An 18,409-nucleotide genomic window follows, 5' to 3' on the forward strand; every position below is an offset into this window, starting at 1 on the left:
TAGCTGATTGCAGATTGTCATTTTCTAAAACAAATCGGGATGGTAGATAAAGTCTGCCAGTTCACCAACCACAGTATTTGTACACAGTACACAGTATTTGTACCATATAAAGTACATCATAGTTCTCGATACTAACATCTAACTGTTTTTTATACACTTTATATCGTGTTTAAACACCATATATTTAATTGTTTGGAGTTTATAGCGCTACACTTTTTTATATATCTTTTTAGGCCCTAGAGATGGCTTTTTATGGAGCCTACACGAGGCACACTATACTGTTGTCATCTTCATAGTAATACATGGAAAAGGTGCCCCAAAAGGGAAAACCCAAGCTCCCATTCTTAAAAAAGCCTTCTTAAACTTCATATACATTACTCAGCTATGTATTTATCATTCATTTATTGTGGTTTTGTTTTGATTATTTTTTTAAGAGTAACTTGGTCATGCAATTTTTAAGATATGTCCCAAATCTTTTTATGGTAATTTCCCCAACCTTGAAGGGAGGGCCCCCTTTTCCACATCACGTCATCCCCTTTGAACAGGTAGTACAAAGGAAACTGTGGTAGGGACATCCCCTTCCTCTCTCTATAAGACCGCTTCATAGTATATTTTTACAGATGCCAATAAGCGAAGAAAGCTCAAGTGATGGCAGGAAGCTGGCTGCGACTCCTATCTGTTCTCTTAGCCGTCTTGACGGTATGTGACCTTGGCACTGGAGCCAAACCGAAGGTGAGTAGGCATTCACGGGTTAACCCACAGGGCTCACTGGCACAGTATCGTCACTAACAATAATGGGAGATATTATCTGTCTGTTGCCCGTTCAGCTGGTTACGCTGTGCAGCAAGGCATGCTAGCTTGCAAAACAGGATGTGGCCAAATCATATTTATTACTAGTATTTGTACAGCGCTGATATAGTCCTTTTCTGAGGACACTGGTGCCTGCCGTACTGTAGATTACGCCAGAGCTGCCAACTGTTCCTGACTACCAGGAATGGCCATTGGTTTGAAAAAATGTGCCTCTGCTAATTTTCTTTGCTATTTTTAGTTTTTGCCATGGACCAAATGTATCATGAAATTCTTATAGCTCTGCGTCATAAACGTGCTCATTATTACATACAGTAAAATCTCCCACTCCCTGTAAGAAAAGGATGAATCCTTTCACCTCGTTGTAATGTTGGGTGATAACCATGGGGACTTAATCAGAAAATGGTTTGAGGGTGGGCGAGTGAATGGATTCCCATTTTGCAGTCTCAGTAAAGCCAAGTTTTTGCCACATTTTTTAATTATTCATTTGGAAAGAATTTTCAGCTTATCTACTTTTCTTAAAGTGTATGTAAAGGCATTTTTCCCTTTTAGATAGCGTAAAAAAGGGTTAGACCATTTGTCAAGTTTTAACTGCTATCTACACTATATTACCAACAGTATTGGGATGCCTGTCTTTACACGCACATGAACTTTAATGGGATCCCGGTCTCAGTCCGTAGGGGTTCAATATTAAGTTGGCCCACCCTTTGCAGCTATAACAGCTTTAACTCTTCTGGGAAGGTTGTCCACAAGGTTTAGGAGTGTTTCTATGGGAATGTTTGACCATTCTTCCAGAAGCACAATTGTGAGGTCAGGCACTGATGTTGGATGAGAAGGCCTGGCTCTCAGTCTACGCTCTAATTCATTCCAAAGGTGTTCTATCGGGTTGAGGTCAGGACTCGTGCAGGCCGGTCAAGTTCCACCACCCCAAACTCGCTTATCCATGTCTGTATGGACCTTGTTTTGTGCACTGGTGCGCAGTCATGTTGGAACAGAAAGGGGCCACCCCCAAACTGTTCCCACAAAGTTGAGAGCATGAAATTGTTCAAAATATCTTGGTATGCAGACGCCTTAAGAGAACCCTTCACTGGAACTAAGGGTCCAAGCCCAACCCCTGAAAAACAACCCCACACCATTGCACAAAGCAAGGTCCACGGATCTACGGACTAAGCCTAGGATGCCATTAAAGTACATGTGCGTGCAAATGCAAGCATCCCAATACTTTTGGTAATATGGTGTATGTCTCCGCTAGAGAGATTTAGCCCTCTGACCTGGTGGCCATTGTCACAGAAACAAGTGTGGCGAAATCCAAACATTTTGAGTAGTCACCAGAGCAAGAAGTGAGGGAAAATCCTCCTGTGTTCCTTTGACAACTGTTTCAAGAGAAGCTCCAGGATCCCTCAAAAAAATGTAAAGTCAGCAGTTACAAATACTGTAGCTACTGACTTTTAATATAAGGACACTTACCTGTTGAGGGATCCAGCGATGTTCTCACCCAAGCCGATTCTTCAATCGGCTTTGGGTGCAGATGCCATGATATACAGTAAGGGAAACAGGAAGTGAAGCCTTCACAGCTGTTTTCCTACTGCACATGTGCGAGTGGTGCTGTGCCTTGTGAATGTCCCACAGTCTTCTGGGACCTGTGATGTGTGGCAAAAGACCGTGGGGGAAGGAGGGGGGGGGGGGCAAATTTCTGGCTCAGATTCCCACAGTGAACTGAGCTGGAAGTGAGTACCCCCCCCCCCCAAAAAAAAAAAGTGCCAAATGTGGCAGTGGAGGTAGAGGGCGCAGAAAAGCAGAACTTTTCTTTTTGGATGGAGCTACACTTTGGAGAGATTTCCTCTCATTTCCTGTTGCGTTTATTAGACATTGAGAGAGGTGAAATCTCCCCAGAAGGACACGGACAGCAAAAAAATTACCTGATAGGGATTTAAACCCTTTCCTTCTAAATCAAAAAATTAAATAAAAAGTTTTGCATCTACAGACACTTTGAAATGACCAAGTGATCTAATTGTACAATCTAATTGGATGCATGTTGGTTGTTTTTTCGGGTTGCTGCCAAAAGAATATCTAGATTTGACTGCAATGTGTATGGCCAACTTTGATTTTTATTTGTTCCATATTCCATTCTCCAAATAATTTGATCAATGAGGAGAAACAATTTATTTTCACCCAACACCCTGCAACTTCACAGAGATTTTCCCAAACTCATCACTACCTTTGCAAAAGAATAAAAAAAAAAAAAAGCCTAATCAAAAGAGGCCAGCCAGCAGCTCTGCTTTGAGTGTGATCCACCAAAGTGGCATTGGTCACATGACTGACACTGAAGAACATACTTGGGTGGAACTTCAGCCAAAACTTTTTTATAGCTAGTTGGAAGGAAATTGATAGCTAGTTGCTAAAATTTGATAATTTCCTAGAGAACCATGAAAAAAATTGCACATAGCCATTGCGCACGGAGGAGTTGGAACACATTCTGGCTTTTTTTCACTGTGTCCTTAAAGGAGAGATTTCTGCTCCCTTTTTGATGCGTCCATCAACAAAAAATAAAGGAAGATCATAAAACAGTAGAATAAAAACAAAAACTGACATAGGTATCTTACTCAGCCATTCCCTGCTCTCATGGGTCACCTCATATATATATATATATATATATATATATGTATACGTATACCTCAGCAAAGTTTGAATTACCCTGGTTGGGGCCAATGGTTCCAAACCAATCCCAACAGGCAGACAGTTATATCTAGTAGTATGTGAATAATAGAGAGGAAATTACATTTATTACGTCCCCCCAAAAATCCTCAATTTTGTTGCAGAGCCAGAGGATTAGCAAGTAGTTGGCCTGTTCTGATATGCATCTCCAGCATGCAGCTCCAGTCGACGTACCAAACACACTTAACGCTGCAGTCCCAGAGGTTTTCAGCCTTGCATAAATAGTAGACATAGATTTAGGCATATCAGGGTCTCGCATCGTGACCTCCAGAGGGGATGATTGCACTGTGATCTGACTTGAACCAAATTCTGCCTGATAGGAATGCTACAGCTGTAAAAATCGAAATAAATAATGATTGGGCAGCGTGAATTGAAGGAATGAAAAGGTCAACAACTTGTTTGCATTGACTATATGTTCCAGGTTTATATATCCCCTAATGCCCAGAGGACAGGTTCTGGTATGGAATAGTAATGTGGGATATCTTGTAAATATTAATAGCCACTTATATTTTGTGCATTTATAAACTCATTTAGCCTTGAAGCAGTTTGCTGTGCTGGCTACAACTAGCTCCTGAAGATTATTTGACATTTTCGCAGCTCTTATTGTAAAGAACCCTCTTTCCACTCTTAGACAGTAGCTGTACCTTCCACCATATCAGTGCTCCAGTACTACTGTTAGCTTGCAGGGTTCAGCTAGAGCAGTGGTCTCCAAACTGTGGCCCAGGCAAAGTTTCTGCCACTGACACCAGCAATGGAACACCAATAATGAGGCACTATTCTTCCCACTGACACCAATGATGAGGCACTATTCTTCCCACTGATACCAATGATGGGGCACTAATTCCCCCCTTTGCTTTCCTTTACTGGGCCCTTGGGGCATTATTCCCTCCACCATCAGTAACAGTGGGACAAAGTTTCTGCCACTGACACCAACAATGGGACACCAATAATGAGGCACTATTCTTCCAACTGACACCAATGATGGAACACTATTCCTCCCACTGACACCGATGATGGATCACTATTTTCCCACTGATACCAATGATGGGGCTCTATTCCTCCCACTGACACCAATGATGCAGCACCATTCCTCCCATTTATACCAATGAATGGGGCACTATTCCTACCCACTGACAACAATGATGGGACACTATTCCTCCTACTGACACTGCCAATGGGGCACTATTCTTTCCACTGACACCAATGATGGGGCACTATTCCTCCCACTGACACCAATAATGGAGCACTAATCCTCCCATTGATAACAATGCATGGGGCATTATTCCTCCCACAGACACAGATGATGGGGCAGTATTCCTCCTACCGACACCAATGACGGGACACTATTCCGCCTACTAATACCAATGATGGGGCACTATTCCTTCCACTTACACCGACAATGGGGCTCTATTCTTTCAACTAACACCAATGATGAGTCACTATTCTTCCCACTGACACCAATGATGAGGCACTACTCCTCCCACTGACACCAACGATGAGGCACTACTCCTCCCACTGACACCAACGATGAGGCACTACTCCTCCCACTGACACCAACGATGAGGCACTATTCCTCCCACTGATTCCAATGATGGGGCACCATTCCCCCCATTCATACCAATGATAGGGGACTATTCCTCCCACTGGCAACAATGATGGATCACTATTCCTCCCACTGACACCAATGATGGGACACTATTCCTCCTACTGATACCAATGATGGGGCACTATTCCTCCCACTGATACCAATGATGGGGCACTATTCCCCCCATTGATACCAATGAAAGGGGACTATTCCTCCCACTGACAACAATGATGGATCACTATTCTTCCACTGACACCAATGATGGAGCACCATTCCTCCCATTGATAGCAATTAATGCGGCACTATTCCTCCCGCTGACACCAATGATGGGACACTGTTCCTCCTACTGATACTAATGATGGGACACTATTTCTCCCACTGACACCAATGATGGGGCATTGTTTAATCCCACTGACGCCAGGACATTTTCTTCTCCCGCTGACGACAGTTCAGCCCCCCTAAGGTTTGGAAGATAGTAAACTGGCCCTTGGTTTATAAAGTTTGGAGACCCCTGAGCTAGAGCAAAGGTCTCCAAATGTTTTAGTACAAGGGCCACATTGTATATATTACAAATTTTCGTGAGACAAAACTTTTTTCATCAATGAATGAATCAACTTGAGTTTTTTTGTAATCAGCAGGATATATTTTAAAACAACAGAAAAAAAATCTGTAAAATAAAAGCAAAGAGATTCCTAATAAACTCAAGCTCATCAAAGCTCCCCTTATATCAGGGTCCCTACCAAAGTCCAATTTACATTGGAGTCCCCCTTGCATCAGAGTTCCCCCATACATCACAATCCCCATCAAAGTCCACCTTACATTGGAGTCCCCTTCCATCGGAGTCCCCATCAAAGTCCTCAGTCCCCATCAATGTGTCCTCAAAGGGCCACATAAAATCTTGCAACGGGCCAGTGGGCCACAGTTTGAAGACCCCTGAGCTAGAGATACAGCGACAAGGAAGCTTTGATTAGCTGTTGCTTAAAGACCAATTTATTGCCAATGTATGAACTGATCCTGTAAGCAGTCTTTAGCGTTCCAACCATGCCATGGCCTGCAAGATAGTAAGCATCTTGAGGTTCCGCATTGACTGATTGCCCACACATTGTTCAAACATGCAGCAATGGACGGGTTAACCTTTACAAGTGTACTTGCTGTGCATCAATTATGTAGGAGCTTATGTACTACTCTGTGCATTAGCATCACTTACAGAATGTCACACTGATAAAAGTTTCATTGAACTGATAAGCCAAGTGGGAAGAGAAGCTGAAAAATGTGCAGAGATGGAAGTGAAGGTTATTAAGATTATTGAGACAAATAAAGATCCAGCAGAAGCAAGTAATCAATATTTATACTGGTCTTGTGGAGGGCAGATATATCCTAGCTAGCTGAGAAAGGATGGAGGAGAGAGAAATATTGGTATAATACACCCCATGGCGTGAAGTGACGGTAGTATTTTCTGTGAAATAGGCCTGTAAAACCTGATGTCAGAGTAAATGTATTGATAGCACTGATTGCAACCATTACCATGATACAATGGGTAATGTCAACTTCAATCATTTATTCCCTTTGGTTAGTTAAATACACTCACCGGCCACTTTATTAGGTACACCTTGCTAGCACCGGGTTGGAAGGCTTTTGCCTTCAGAATTGCCTTCATTCTCCGTGGCATAGGTTCAACAAGGTGTTGGAAACTTTCCTCAGAGATTTTGCTCCATATTGACATGATAGCATCACAGGCTTATATGCAAGTTATTGTCATAAAAAGTGTTTGAGGACCCAGGTCCTGCCACCGGGGGAAATGTATCAATGCAAAAAAATGTTTTAAATAGGCTGTTTTTTCGGGAGCAGTGATTTTAATAATGCTTAAAGTGAAAGAATAAAAGTGAAATATTCCTTAAAATTTCGTACCTGGGGGGTGTCTATAGTATGCCTGTAAAGTGGCGCATTTTTTCCCGTATTTAAAAAGGGGAAGCCTGCGCCAATTAAAAAAAAAAAAACGGGTGGCCCTGCCCCCTCTGACGCCACTGGGAAGCCATTTGGAAGTCAGAGGGGGGCGGGGTCACCCGAGTACATCACCGCGTGGCCCCGCCCTCCGTTATAAAAGGGCTGTCACCTGCAAGGATGCGTCATCGGTGGTGGCTTGCGTTTTTTTTTTTTCGGTTCGTCGGCAGAGCGAGAGAAGAAGATGAATGGACTTCGTGGGACATTTTTATTTTTTAATAAAGGACTTGTCCCAAAGTGTGTCTTGTGTTTTTTTTTAAACGTTTACACTTTTTTTGTGAAATGGTACGGGTACAATGTACCCGTTACCATTTCAAACAGGGGGGGGGCAGGATCTGGGGTCTCCTTGTTAAAGGGGGCTTCCAGATTCCGATAAGCCCCCCACCCGCAGCCCCCCACAACCACCGGGCAAGGGTTGTGGGCATAAGGCCCTTGTCCCCATCAACATGGGGACAAGGTGCTTTGGGGGGGCACCCCAAAGCACCCTCCACATGTTGAGGGCATGTGGCCTGGTACGGTTCAGGAGGAGGGGGCGCTCTCTCATCCCCCCTCTTTTCCTGCGACCTGCCAGATTGTGTGCTCGGATAAGGGTCTGGTATGGATTTTTGGGGGGACCCGAAGCCATTTTTTTTTAAATTTTGGCGCGGGGTTCCCCTTTAAATCCATACCAGACCTGAAGGGTCTGGTATGGATTTTGGGGGGGACCCCTATGCCATTTAAAAAAAAAAATTGGTGCAGGGTTCCCCTTAATATCCATACCAGACCTGAAGGGCCTGGTATGGAATTTGGGGGGACCCCCACGCAATTTTTAAAAGAATTTTGGTTCAGGGTTCCTCTTAATATTCATACCAGACCCAAAGGGCTTGGTAATGGACTGTGGGGGATCCCATGCCGTTTTTTTCAATGACTTTTATCTGTATTGCTGGGACCGACTATTCATTATAGCCACTAGTACTTTTAAATGACTTTTTTTTCCTTTAGAAATGTCATTTTGTGCAGGGACTGTTCTAAACACGGGAAAAATGCGCCACTTTACAGGCATACTATAGACACCCCCTGGTACAAAATTTAAAGGAATATTTCACTTTTATTGTTTCACTTTAAGCATTTTTAAAATCACTGCTCCCGAAAAAACGGCCTTTTTTTAAAAAAACTGTTTTCATTGATACATGTCCCCTGGGGCAGGACCCAGGTCCCCAAACACTTTTTATGACAATAACTTGCATATAAGCCTTTAAAATGAATACTTTTGATTTTTCATGTTAATGTCCCATAGACTTTAACGGTGTTTCGAATTTTCCCCGAACACCGCATCGCAGAACATCCGAACAACCAAGGTTCGGCCCAAACTTATGCTCGGGCTGAACCGTTCGCCCATCCCTATTATCCTGCTGGAAGGAGCCATCAGAAGATGGGTACACTGTAGTCATATAGGGATGGACATCCCTTTAGGATACTGATGTAAAGGGAGGACTGTGATGTAAGGGTGCAGGGAGGAACTGTGATGTGAAAGGGGGACTGTGATGTAAATGGGGGCTGTGATATGAAGGGGGTGTGTGATTTGAAGGCAGGGGGCTTAGGACACTGATGTAAAAGGGGAGGGGGGACTGTGATGTATTATGTGGGGGGGTGAGTTGAGGGGGGATTGAGCACACTGATGTAAACAGGGGAACTGCTATGCCAGGCCTTCTTCTCGTCCAACATCAGTGTCTGACCTCACAAATGCTCTTTTGGAAGAATGGTCAACATTCCCATAGACACACTCCTAAACCTTGTGGACAGCCTTCCCAGAAGAGTTGAAGCTGTTATGGCTGCAAAGGGTGGGCCAACTTAATATTGAACCCTACGGACTAAGACTGGGATGCCATTAAAGTTCATGTCCCAATACTTTGACAATATAGTGTATAATTTAAAAGATCTAAACGAAAGAACTGTAAAATCCAACACAAGTACAGCTTTATTATTCCTTACAAGAAACACAAAGTCCCTCCTCGGACCTCTTCCGCTGATACGTTTCACCCGAAACTGGACAGTCCACATAGAGAGCGCTAATTCATTAATTATCTTGCACTGGAGTTGCAATGAGAACTTTTTATCTTACCCAAAAATTGTAGATATGTGAAACTACAAACCAGTAATGAAAATCAGATTTTTAAGGGCAACCAAATCTGCTATTTTTTTAGGCCTTTTATATATGGGGCCTTTTATTCCCGGAGCCCACACTGCTGAGAGCAATGGTTCTGGGGCTTCCCGAATCTGGGGCTTCCCGAATCAGCCAATCAGAAATGGGTTTTCTAGAATGGGCAAGGGCAGTGTTATACAAACCCCTGTATGCCAAATTTGTAAATGTAGTGACAGGCCCCAGATACAGACAAGTGTAGCTTTTCTCTGCTGCCACCTGAGCCTTACATATTGCGATGTTCTTGCCCCAGAACTGTACAAATGAGGTCTGGAACACTCCCACAGTAAAAAAGACAGTACATTTGTCTACATTTGAGGTGTGTCATTTGCAAATTTTGTAATGAGGGGGATTTAGAGAAGGGAATTTTGAGAAAAATCCAGCTTTTACCCTTGCATTCTAAGCTAAAGGCCTACGCTGACAAGCTTTGGGCATTTAAGTTGTTACTAAACCCAGGACCCTGCATTCACTATATCTGGTCTCCCACAGTACACAGAACATGGAAATGCAATTATTTTAGTAAATATAAACTACTAAATACCTTTTCTCATTAGCAGTATACAGCAATCTTATGACTTCTATCAATGTCTGGTTAACACTTGTAGGAGGAGTTTTCACAAGGTTATTCACCTCTAAATGTCCTATGAGGCTGCAAGAACCCTGACCCTCTGTCTGGACAGTACTGATTGGCCCTGTGCTCATCACATGCACCCCCCCCCCCAAAAAAAAAACAAAAAACAAAAAAAACTCTCAAACAATACACAACAAACTGAGCATGTGCAGAGTGCCCACAAGGCTCTGTTCTATAAGATGATGGGTTGGGGACAGTGGAAGAAGGGGAGACTCGGAGAAGACAGGATGAAACAACCTTTTTTGCACAATGCAGGGGATTAACCCCTTAGGTTCCACAATGAGTATAACAAGCATGCTTTACTGCATATACAGACTGATTTTACTGTTGTGGGTTTAGTAACACTTTAAGTAGACTGCAGTTTCAGATGCTTTTGAAATCATGCAGAATTCATTGACAGGTCCATTGGACCTGCAGTTCACTTCCGTCTGACTTGCATTTGACTTGCTTCAAAGAGGTTTTGCTTTTCTATAGACCTGTTTAGGAATACAAAACCCATCAGACGCAAAAGCCAATTGACACACGCCCTTAGAGTGGGCCTTCACTCCAAAAAATTACTTTTCCTCCGCCCTCCATAATGTAGAAAATACTTTTTTTGTTTGTTTACATTTTAAAAGTTGTCCACTCCGGCCCCCATTCTTGATCTGCCCCTACCCCTGCAGTAATATACCCGCCACATATTATTATACAGGATTTATATAGGACCGACAGTTTATGCAGCGCTTTACAATTTAAGGGCAGACAGTACAAATAAAATACACTTTAATACAGTAGGAATCAGTGGGCCCTGCTCATTAGAGCTTACAATCGAATGTGCTGAGTTGTTAGGTGGAGGCAGGATAGGCTTCTTTGAAGAGACGAGTTTTTAGGGATCGTCGTAACGTAGACAAGGTAGGAGATAGTCGGACAGTTTGGGGTAGAGCATTCCAGAGGATGGGAGAGGCTCGGAAGAAGTCCTAGAGGTGAGCATGGAATGAGGTGACAAGGGAGCTAGAGAGCAGGAGGTCTTGGGAGGAGTGAAGAAGACGATTTGGTTGGTATTTTTTTGGACCAGGTTAGTGATGTAGCTGGGGTCAGGATGTCGATGGCTTTGTAAGTTGTTGTAGAGCTGGCCATGCATGTTCAATTTTTCTTTAGATTTACCTTAATTATGTAGTGCAAAAGCCTGCTCAATTGGATACGATTGAAAGTTGTTTAGTTTGTTTGACCTCATATTATATGGTTTTTGGTAAATCTAAAGGAAGATTGTACAAGAAATTGAACATGTATTTTGAATTTAATTAGTTGGGCGAGTGGCAGCCAATAGAGGGATTGGCAGAGAGGGGTAGCAGACGCCAAGTAGTTTGTAAGGTGGATAAGCCACATATACCAAGAATGTCGCAGGAGCAGACACAGCAGCCAGTGGGTGGAACTGGCAGAGTGTCATTGGGGTCAGCCAAAAGAACAAAGAGGAAACAGCCAGCCCCTAATGACGTCAGATAAAATGATGGTTCTTGGACCTGAGCTTTGGCAGTGGAGCAGAAGATCGCAACAGGCAAACAATGAATTCACTGAGCATGTGACAATAGGACAACCCTGCATAACAGATAAGAGGAGTTAATAAAGGAGGGTGTTGAAGCTCCTCCTTAAAGGGTTAATTCACCTTTACGGGTGAACTAACTATGTACAACTCCCCCAGTCCCTGCTGTACCTACCTCTGGCGATCCTGAGCTGTTAGGGCTTCCGCAGCCGCTCTTCTCTTTGCATCGCTTCTGAGACGGGCCAGAACAATTCACTGACAGCAGTGGCCAATCAGAATCGTTCACATACACCAAAAGAATTTTGTTCAGGTCCAGAGATTTGAAATCTCCGCTCTTCAAATCACTCTGATCTGTCCCGGAATTGCTGCAAAGAGAAAAGGGAAAAGAGCAGGGATTCAAAATTCCCAGACCGCTGGACCGGCTGTGGGAACCCTAACAGCTCTGGATCGCCAGAGGTAAGTACAGCGGGGACCAAGGGGATGCGGAGGGTGTATGGGGTTAGTTCACCTTTAAATTTTGTCCTGTAAAAGTGAACACTTGAATGCTGGCCATACACCAATAGAATTTCTTTCAGGTCCAGAGATTTGAAATCCCCACTCTGCTCCCTCTTCTCTTTGCAGCGCTTCCCGGATGGACCAGAGACATTCACTTTGACAGTGGTGGCCAATCAGAATCTCTCTGCTCCATCCAGGGAAGCACTGCACAAAAAGAGGGAAAAGAGCGGGGATTTCCCCAGACCGCTGGACTGGCTGCAGGAGCCCTGACAGCTCAGGATCGCCGGAGGTAAGTACAGCAGGGACCAAGGGGGTGTGGAGGGTGTATGGCGTTAGTTCACCTTTAAATTTTTTCTGTAACGGTGAACTAACACTTGAAAGCTGCCCATACACCAAAAGAATTTCGTTCAGGTCCAGAGATTTGAAATTACCGCTCTTCTTCCTCCTTCTCTTTGCAGAGCTTCACGGATGGACCAGAGACATTCACTTTGACAGTGGTGGCCAATCAGAATCTCTCTGCTCCGTCCAGGGAAGTGCTGCACAAAGAAGAGGGAATAGAGTGGGGATTTCCCCAGACCGCTGGACTGGCTGCAGGAGCCGTGACAGCTCAGGATCGCCGGAGGCAAGTACAGCAGGGACCAAGGGGGTGGGGAGGGTGTACGGCGTTAGTTCACCTTTAGGCTCCATGCACACTGAAGATCATAAAATGCAGTTTTTTGAATTTGGGTGTTTTTTTAACAGCCCATAAACTCCACTCTATGTTATCCTATGTGTCCATGCACACATGGACGTTTTTGGAATTTTTATCAGCAGTGGAGTTTATGGGCTGTTTTCTGAACACCATAAAATCGCATTCAGGAGTCGTTTGTTTTACCACAAAAAACGCCAAATGCTCATAAACGCTGATAAACGTCGATAAACGCTCAAAAACATGGCTCACCAGCGTTTTTTTAACGTTTTTGAAAAAAAAAATGTAAAAAAAGAATGCTAAAAGACGCTAACGCGGAAAAACACGAAAAAACCGCTAATAAACGCTATTGCAAAAACACTAGAAAACGTTGAAAGACTCACTGCAAAGCTACTGCCATTTTTATAACATTATTCATTAACGTCCAGTGTGCATGGAGCCTAATGCCCCGTACACATGGTCTGACTTTGTTCGGACATTCCGACAACAAAATCCTAGGATTTTTTCCGACGGATGTTGGCTCAAACTTGTCTTGCATACACACGGTCACACAAAGTTGTCGGAAAATCCAATCGTTCTAAACGCGGTGACGTAAAACACGTACGTCGGGACTATAAACGGGGCAGTGGCCAATAGCTTTCATCTCTTTATTTATTCTGAGCATGCGTGGCACTTTGTCCGTCGGATTTGTATACACGCGATCGGAATTGCCGACAACGGATTTTGTTGTCGGAAAATTTTATAGCAAGCTCTCAAACTTTGTGTGTCGGAAAATCCGATGGAAAATGTGTGATGGAGCCTACACACGGTCTGAATTTCCGACAACAAGGTCCTATCACACATTTTCCGTCGGAAAATCCGACCGTGTGTACAGGGCATTACAGTTTTTCTGTAAAGGTGAACTAACACTTGAAAGCTACCCATACACCAATAGAATTTTGTTCACAATTTTTTGCTTTTGGAACATTCGTACAATTTTTTTTTTTTTTTAACAATAAACTTTTATTGAAAGTTATTAATTAACAATACAAATTGTCATTTACTTTAGTCATATGTATCCAACATTCGTACAATTTTATAATGGTTTAAATTGAAATTCGTTTTTTTGGATGGTAGTGATGAAAAAAATTGGAACAAGTAGGGTGGAAATTTTTTCTTGAACAGACAGAATGTGGTTTTCGTTTTGGATAATTTGCACATATTTAATGAAACCCGTTTAACGCATTTGGGATTCCATTCAAATAGCAGGATGAAATTTTTAGGACTTATGATGGCAAGAAAGAATGCTTTGAGAAATGCTTTTTTTTCCTATAAACTTTTAAACTAAAATATAACCGTGTATGGCCAGCTTAAGTTGGTTTCTGATTCCTACACAACACTTAGTGCCGCTGAGTAAATGAAGCCGTAAATGGGAAAACTTTAATTTTCTTTAATTTCTGCAAAAGTACAAAATACAAAGAGCGGGATATAAAAAGCATCCTGCTCGCCTTGAAAAAGCACAGACACAATAGAAATAGCTGTAGGCAAGGTTTATTACTTTTTTTTTTATTCGCCATTTCGTGCTTTTACCTTTTACTCAACTAAAGTAAGAATAACGTTTGTTAGTTTGTATCTTTGAGTGCTGCGCCGTGTTCCATTTCCTTTACGTTAAGTGGATTTCATATTGCTGTATGTTGCCTGAGTAGTGGAGTTTACATTCACAACCCAGTAAAAACAATTCATATCCAGACAGAATAACTGCTATGGGCTCTCCTGGGACCCACTGTAGGTCAAAGTTGCTGAACGGAAAGCACGCTGGAGTTTGCAATGTGTGCGTTTCCAATCCAGCAACACCCTGAAGGATGATCAACTGACCAGGTCAGGTGCCAGGGGCTATAACATGCCACCTAGGACTTGATCAGAGCCCATCTCATCAATTAAGTGCTATTAATCAGATCCCATGGGTGCAAACTGTAATCTGAAAGTCATATTTAGCTCAGCATTATTTACATCTATACTGATGGGCCTGGCCACAAAACATGGCCTAACTTGCAATGCAATGTCAATATTTAAAAATCATTGTAATCAGCCAAATCTGTTTCCACACAATGCATGGATGTATGTTTGAAATGATAAGCTGGGTCATCGGCGTGTGCAGGGTATGCCTGCGCAGGGCTGGTTCAAGGATTTTTAACACCCTAGGCGAAACCTCATTTTGCCGCCTCCCTGGCTCCACCCCTGACTCCACCCCCTTTCCCCTGCCCATGTATACCCCACCTTTTTAATGAAGCGCCCTTTAAATGCAGACTCGCCAGTGCCCATCAAATGCAGCCTCACTAGCGCCCATCAATGCAGCCTACCAGCACCCATCAATGCAGCCTACCAGTGCCCATCAATGCAGCCTCACCAGCGCCCATCAATGTAGCCTCACCAGCGCCCATAAATGTAGCCTCACCAGCGCCCATCAATGCAGCCTACCAGCACTCATCAATGCAGCTTTACCAGCGCCCATCAATGCCGCCTCACCAGTGCCCATCAATGCAGCCTCCCAGCACCCATCAATGCAGCCTACCAGCGCCCATCATATGCAGCCTACCAGTGCCCATCAATGCTACCAGCGCCCATCAATGCAGCCTACCAGCGCCCATCAATGCAGTCTCACCAGCACCCATCAATGCAGCCTACCAGCACCCATCAAATGCAGCCTACCAGTGCCCATCAATACAGCCTACCAACGCCCATCAGTGCAGCCTACCAGCGCCCATCAATGCAGCCACACCAGCACCCATCAATGCAGCCTACCAGCACCCATCAATGCAGCCTACCGGCGCCCATCAAATGCAGCCTACCAGCACCCAACAAATGCAGCCTACCAGTGCCCAACAAATGCAGCCTACCAGCACCCATCAATGCAGCCTACCAGCACCCATAAATGCAGCCTACCAGCACCCATCAATGCAGCCTACCAGCGTCCATCAAATGCAGCCTACCAGCACCCATCAATGCAGACTACCAGCGCCCATCAATGCAGCCTACCAGTGCCCATCAATGAATGTTCACTTGCTTCTATTCCTTTGGGAGTCGGGACACAGACACAGTCCTCCGCTGCCGCTGCACCTCTGACACTATGTGCGAATGGAGTGGCAGCTACCTGCTGCAGCTGGGACTTAGTTGCTTGATGCAGAGAGAAGTGAGTAGGAACACCAGTGGCCGGAGCACCCTAGGCAGCAGTGTGCCCTAGGCGTCTGCTTAGTTTGCCTAGTGGTGGCACCAGCCCTGTGCTTGGGCACACCCTAATCACTCTCTGTGGTGCCGATTCCCCCTACTGCCAAGGCTTACCCACTTGCTGTGCTCTCCCACTGCAGTGCTGCTTGCTTCCCTCCTTTCATCTCCTCTCTCCCCGGCTGCTGCGGGGGGGATGTTTCAGGAGTAAGTAAAGGGGCTACTCAATATGTCATTTACCGGCCCCTTACTTTTCTAAATGAACACAGTGAACACACTCACTCACTGTGTTCAATCATAACTTAAGCATAGTAAACTGTGTTTACTATGCTTCAGTTTGTGAATGACCAGGAAGCCGCTCAGCACAGAGCACTTCCCATTCATTGCCTTGTGCAGCTGAGGCTGCAGAGAAAGGCCTGTGGTATTTGAGCTTTGGGGTGCACACCCTAATGCAATGGCCTGCACACACCTACAGTATGAGCTGGGCATACACATATCGATTGTTTCAATATGTGCAAGTGCCTGATCCCCTGCGCTGCTATATGCAAATACAAAATGAAAACTAAAGATGAATATATAGATATATAAAAAAAGAAAATGGGGTCTGCCGCTGTGTACCTATATATGTTCCCACATAAACTAAGAGTATAAGTGATGTATGGTGGAGCGCTACCCCCATATTGTGAACAATAAACTAATGCCTCTATACAAGGGGTAGGCAACCCCCAGCACACAAAGCCTCTTTTGCCCTCGACTCCCTCCCCATCAGCAGAGCAGCGCAGGGAAGTGTCAGTGAGACACTAATGCATAACAATTTCAGAATTCCCCACACCGCACCTGCACTGGGGGGCGGCATTGTGCCCCCACCCATTGTAAAAGATGGGAAACATTTGTTCTCTAATTTTGCTGTAGCTGCGATGGTCAGCTTTAGTGATGGGGAAGAGACTGGGTGCAGTTTTGTGAGAACCTCTGGACTGGACGGCTTAAATAGGCAGGACTGATGAGCAGGATATCATCAACAGCTGAGTAACTGTGGAGAGATAGGAGCTGGCAATTAGCCGACAGCTGAACGAGAAGGAAGGGCTGAGCCCAGCCCTGACACACAGCCAGTATCCAGTGCAATGAAAATCACATCCAACGACTTTTTCTCAGCTGCGGGGGCCCAACTTATGGTCCTACACACAGGCCCACTGCTTTCAGAAAATGCCCCTGACCTGAACTCATCATTGCTCATCCATTCCTAAAATAGTGGTAACTGATAATAACATGGTTAAAAATGGGTAGCATGATAGCGTTACAGAGTCCACCATATATCCCAGTGGGGTACAAAAATGTTGCAAGGTAACATCTGCATGGCCTATGACCTTACTGGTCACTGTCACATAATGTGATGGTACGAATATATATAAATAATAGAAACTGTTAGAGCTGTAGTATGCTGGTATATGGCAGTTGTTATCTCAACGCGTTTTGCGGCTTGGTGCCGCTCATCAGGAGAAAGCACGTGGTGTATCTGCAAATGGGAGATGAACAATTAGATAAATAATCTTGTATCAATAGAGGGGAGGAGAATGAAGATGGAGACCCCCCCAATAGATCACTTACAAGTATATATGCAGCTAGAGGCGTAATGTCAAGGACCACGGACCACCCAAAGGCATCAGTGTCGGAAGCTGGGGGGGGCTGGTCCAACGGTGACACACATCACGGGTGGTAACCCGGGTGGACCCGGGCACACCTAAGGTGAACATGTGACAATAAGAGTAGGAGGTGCTTAGGCCAAATAAATGTAGTGCAAAATTGGTGTAAAAGGGGATGTGATGACAATGAGGTCCGTGTCGTGTGGTGGGACTAATGTATACAAGGGGAGGGGGAAAGAAAGGGGACTGGTGGGGGGAGAATGAACAGGAGTGGGGGTGGACAGCCATAGCGAAGGGAGTATATATATATATATATATATATATATATATATATATATATATATATATATATAGACATGAACAAAGTCATAATATAAACACACTCTTCTGTGAATCCGTTGTAACTCTGCAGAAATTGCCATGAGTGCCCCTCCACCAGTGGCGGCCGCGCATGCACCCCCCCCAATCCAAGCGTCCTGCCCCTAGTCTACATACAGGGCACCGGATGCATGGATTCCAATTTTTCTTTTTTAAGCACATGATTAGAGCCTGAGGCTCTAATTGGCTTCAAAAAAGGGTGGGCTCAGGGCACAGAGCACTGCGCCCTGAGCCTACCCAGTTGTGTGACATTAGCTAATTAATATTTGCTAATGTCTTCCTGCTTCTCCTCCCGGCCAATCAGGAAGCAGGTCCTGAGACCCGATTGGCCAGGGAGTCTTAGGACTCCCGGCCAATCGGGTCTCAGGACCCATTTCCTGTTCGGCTGGGAGGAGAAGCAATGCCTGTTCAGCCAGGAGCCTGGAGCGAGGAGTAGCCTCCTAAGATAAGACCGGACTGATCGCCACCTTCCCGTCCTATCCCCGCCTGCCCATCCCTGTCGGTGGTGTGAGTGAAGGGGCAGGTTTGTTTGCCCCCCCAAAATATTGTGTACCAGCTGCCACTGCCCTC

The 18,409-nt window shown here is 44.6% G+C and overlaps 1 protein-coding gene across 1 annotated transcript in view; it reads left to right on the top strand.

The window, feature by feature from the left end:
• Window positions 1-569: 569 nt before the first annotated feature.
• The window catches only part of LTB (lymphotoxin beta), a 38,541-nt gene continuing 20,701 nt past the window's right edge, over window positions 570-18,409 (top strand). Inside the window, exon 1 of the mRNA XM_073598466.1 lies at window positions 570-732. Within this exon, the coding sequence (XP_073454567.1) occupies window positions 649-732 (84 nt within the window). The 5' untranslated portion in view covers window positions 570-648. The remainder of the gene's footprint in view (window positions 733-18,409) is intronic.

Source organism: Aquarana catesbeiana, linkage group LG09, assembly GCF_042186555.1.
Source record: "Aquarana catesbeiana isolate 2022-GZ linkage group LG09, ASM4218655v1, whole genome shotgun sequence".
Taxonomy (NCBI): Eukaryota; Metazoa; Chordata; class Amphibia; order Anura; family Ranidae; genus Aquarana; species Aquarana catesbeiana.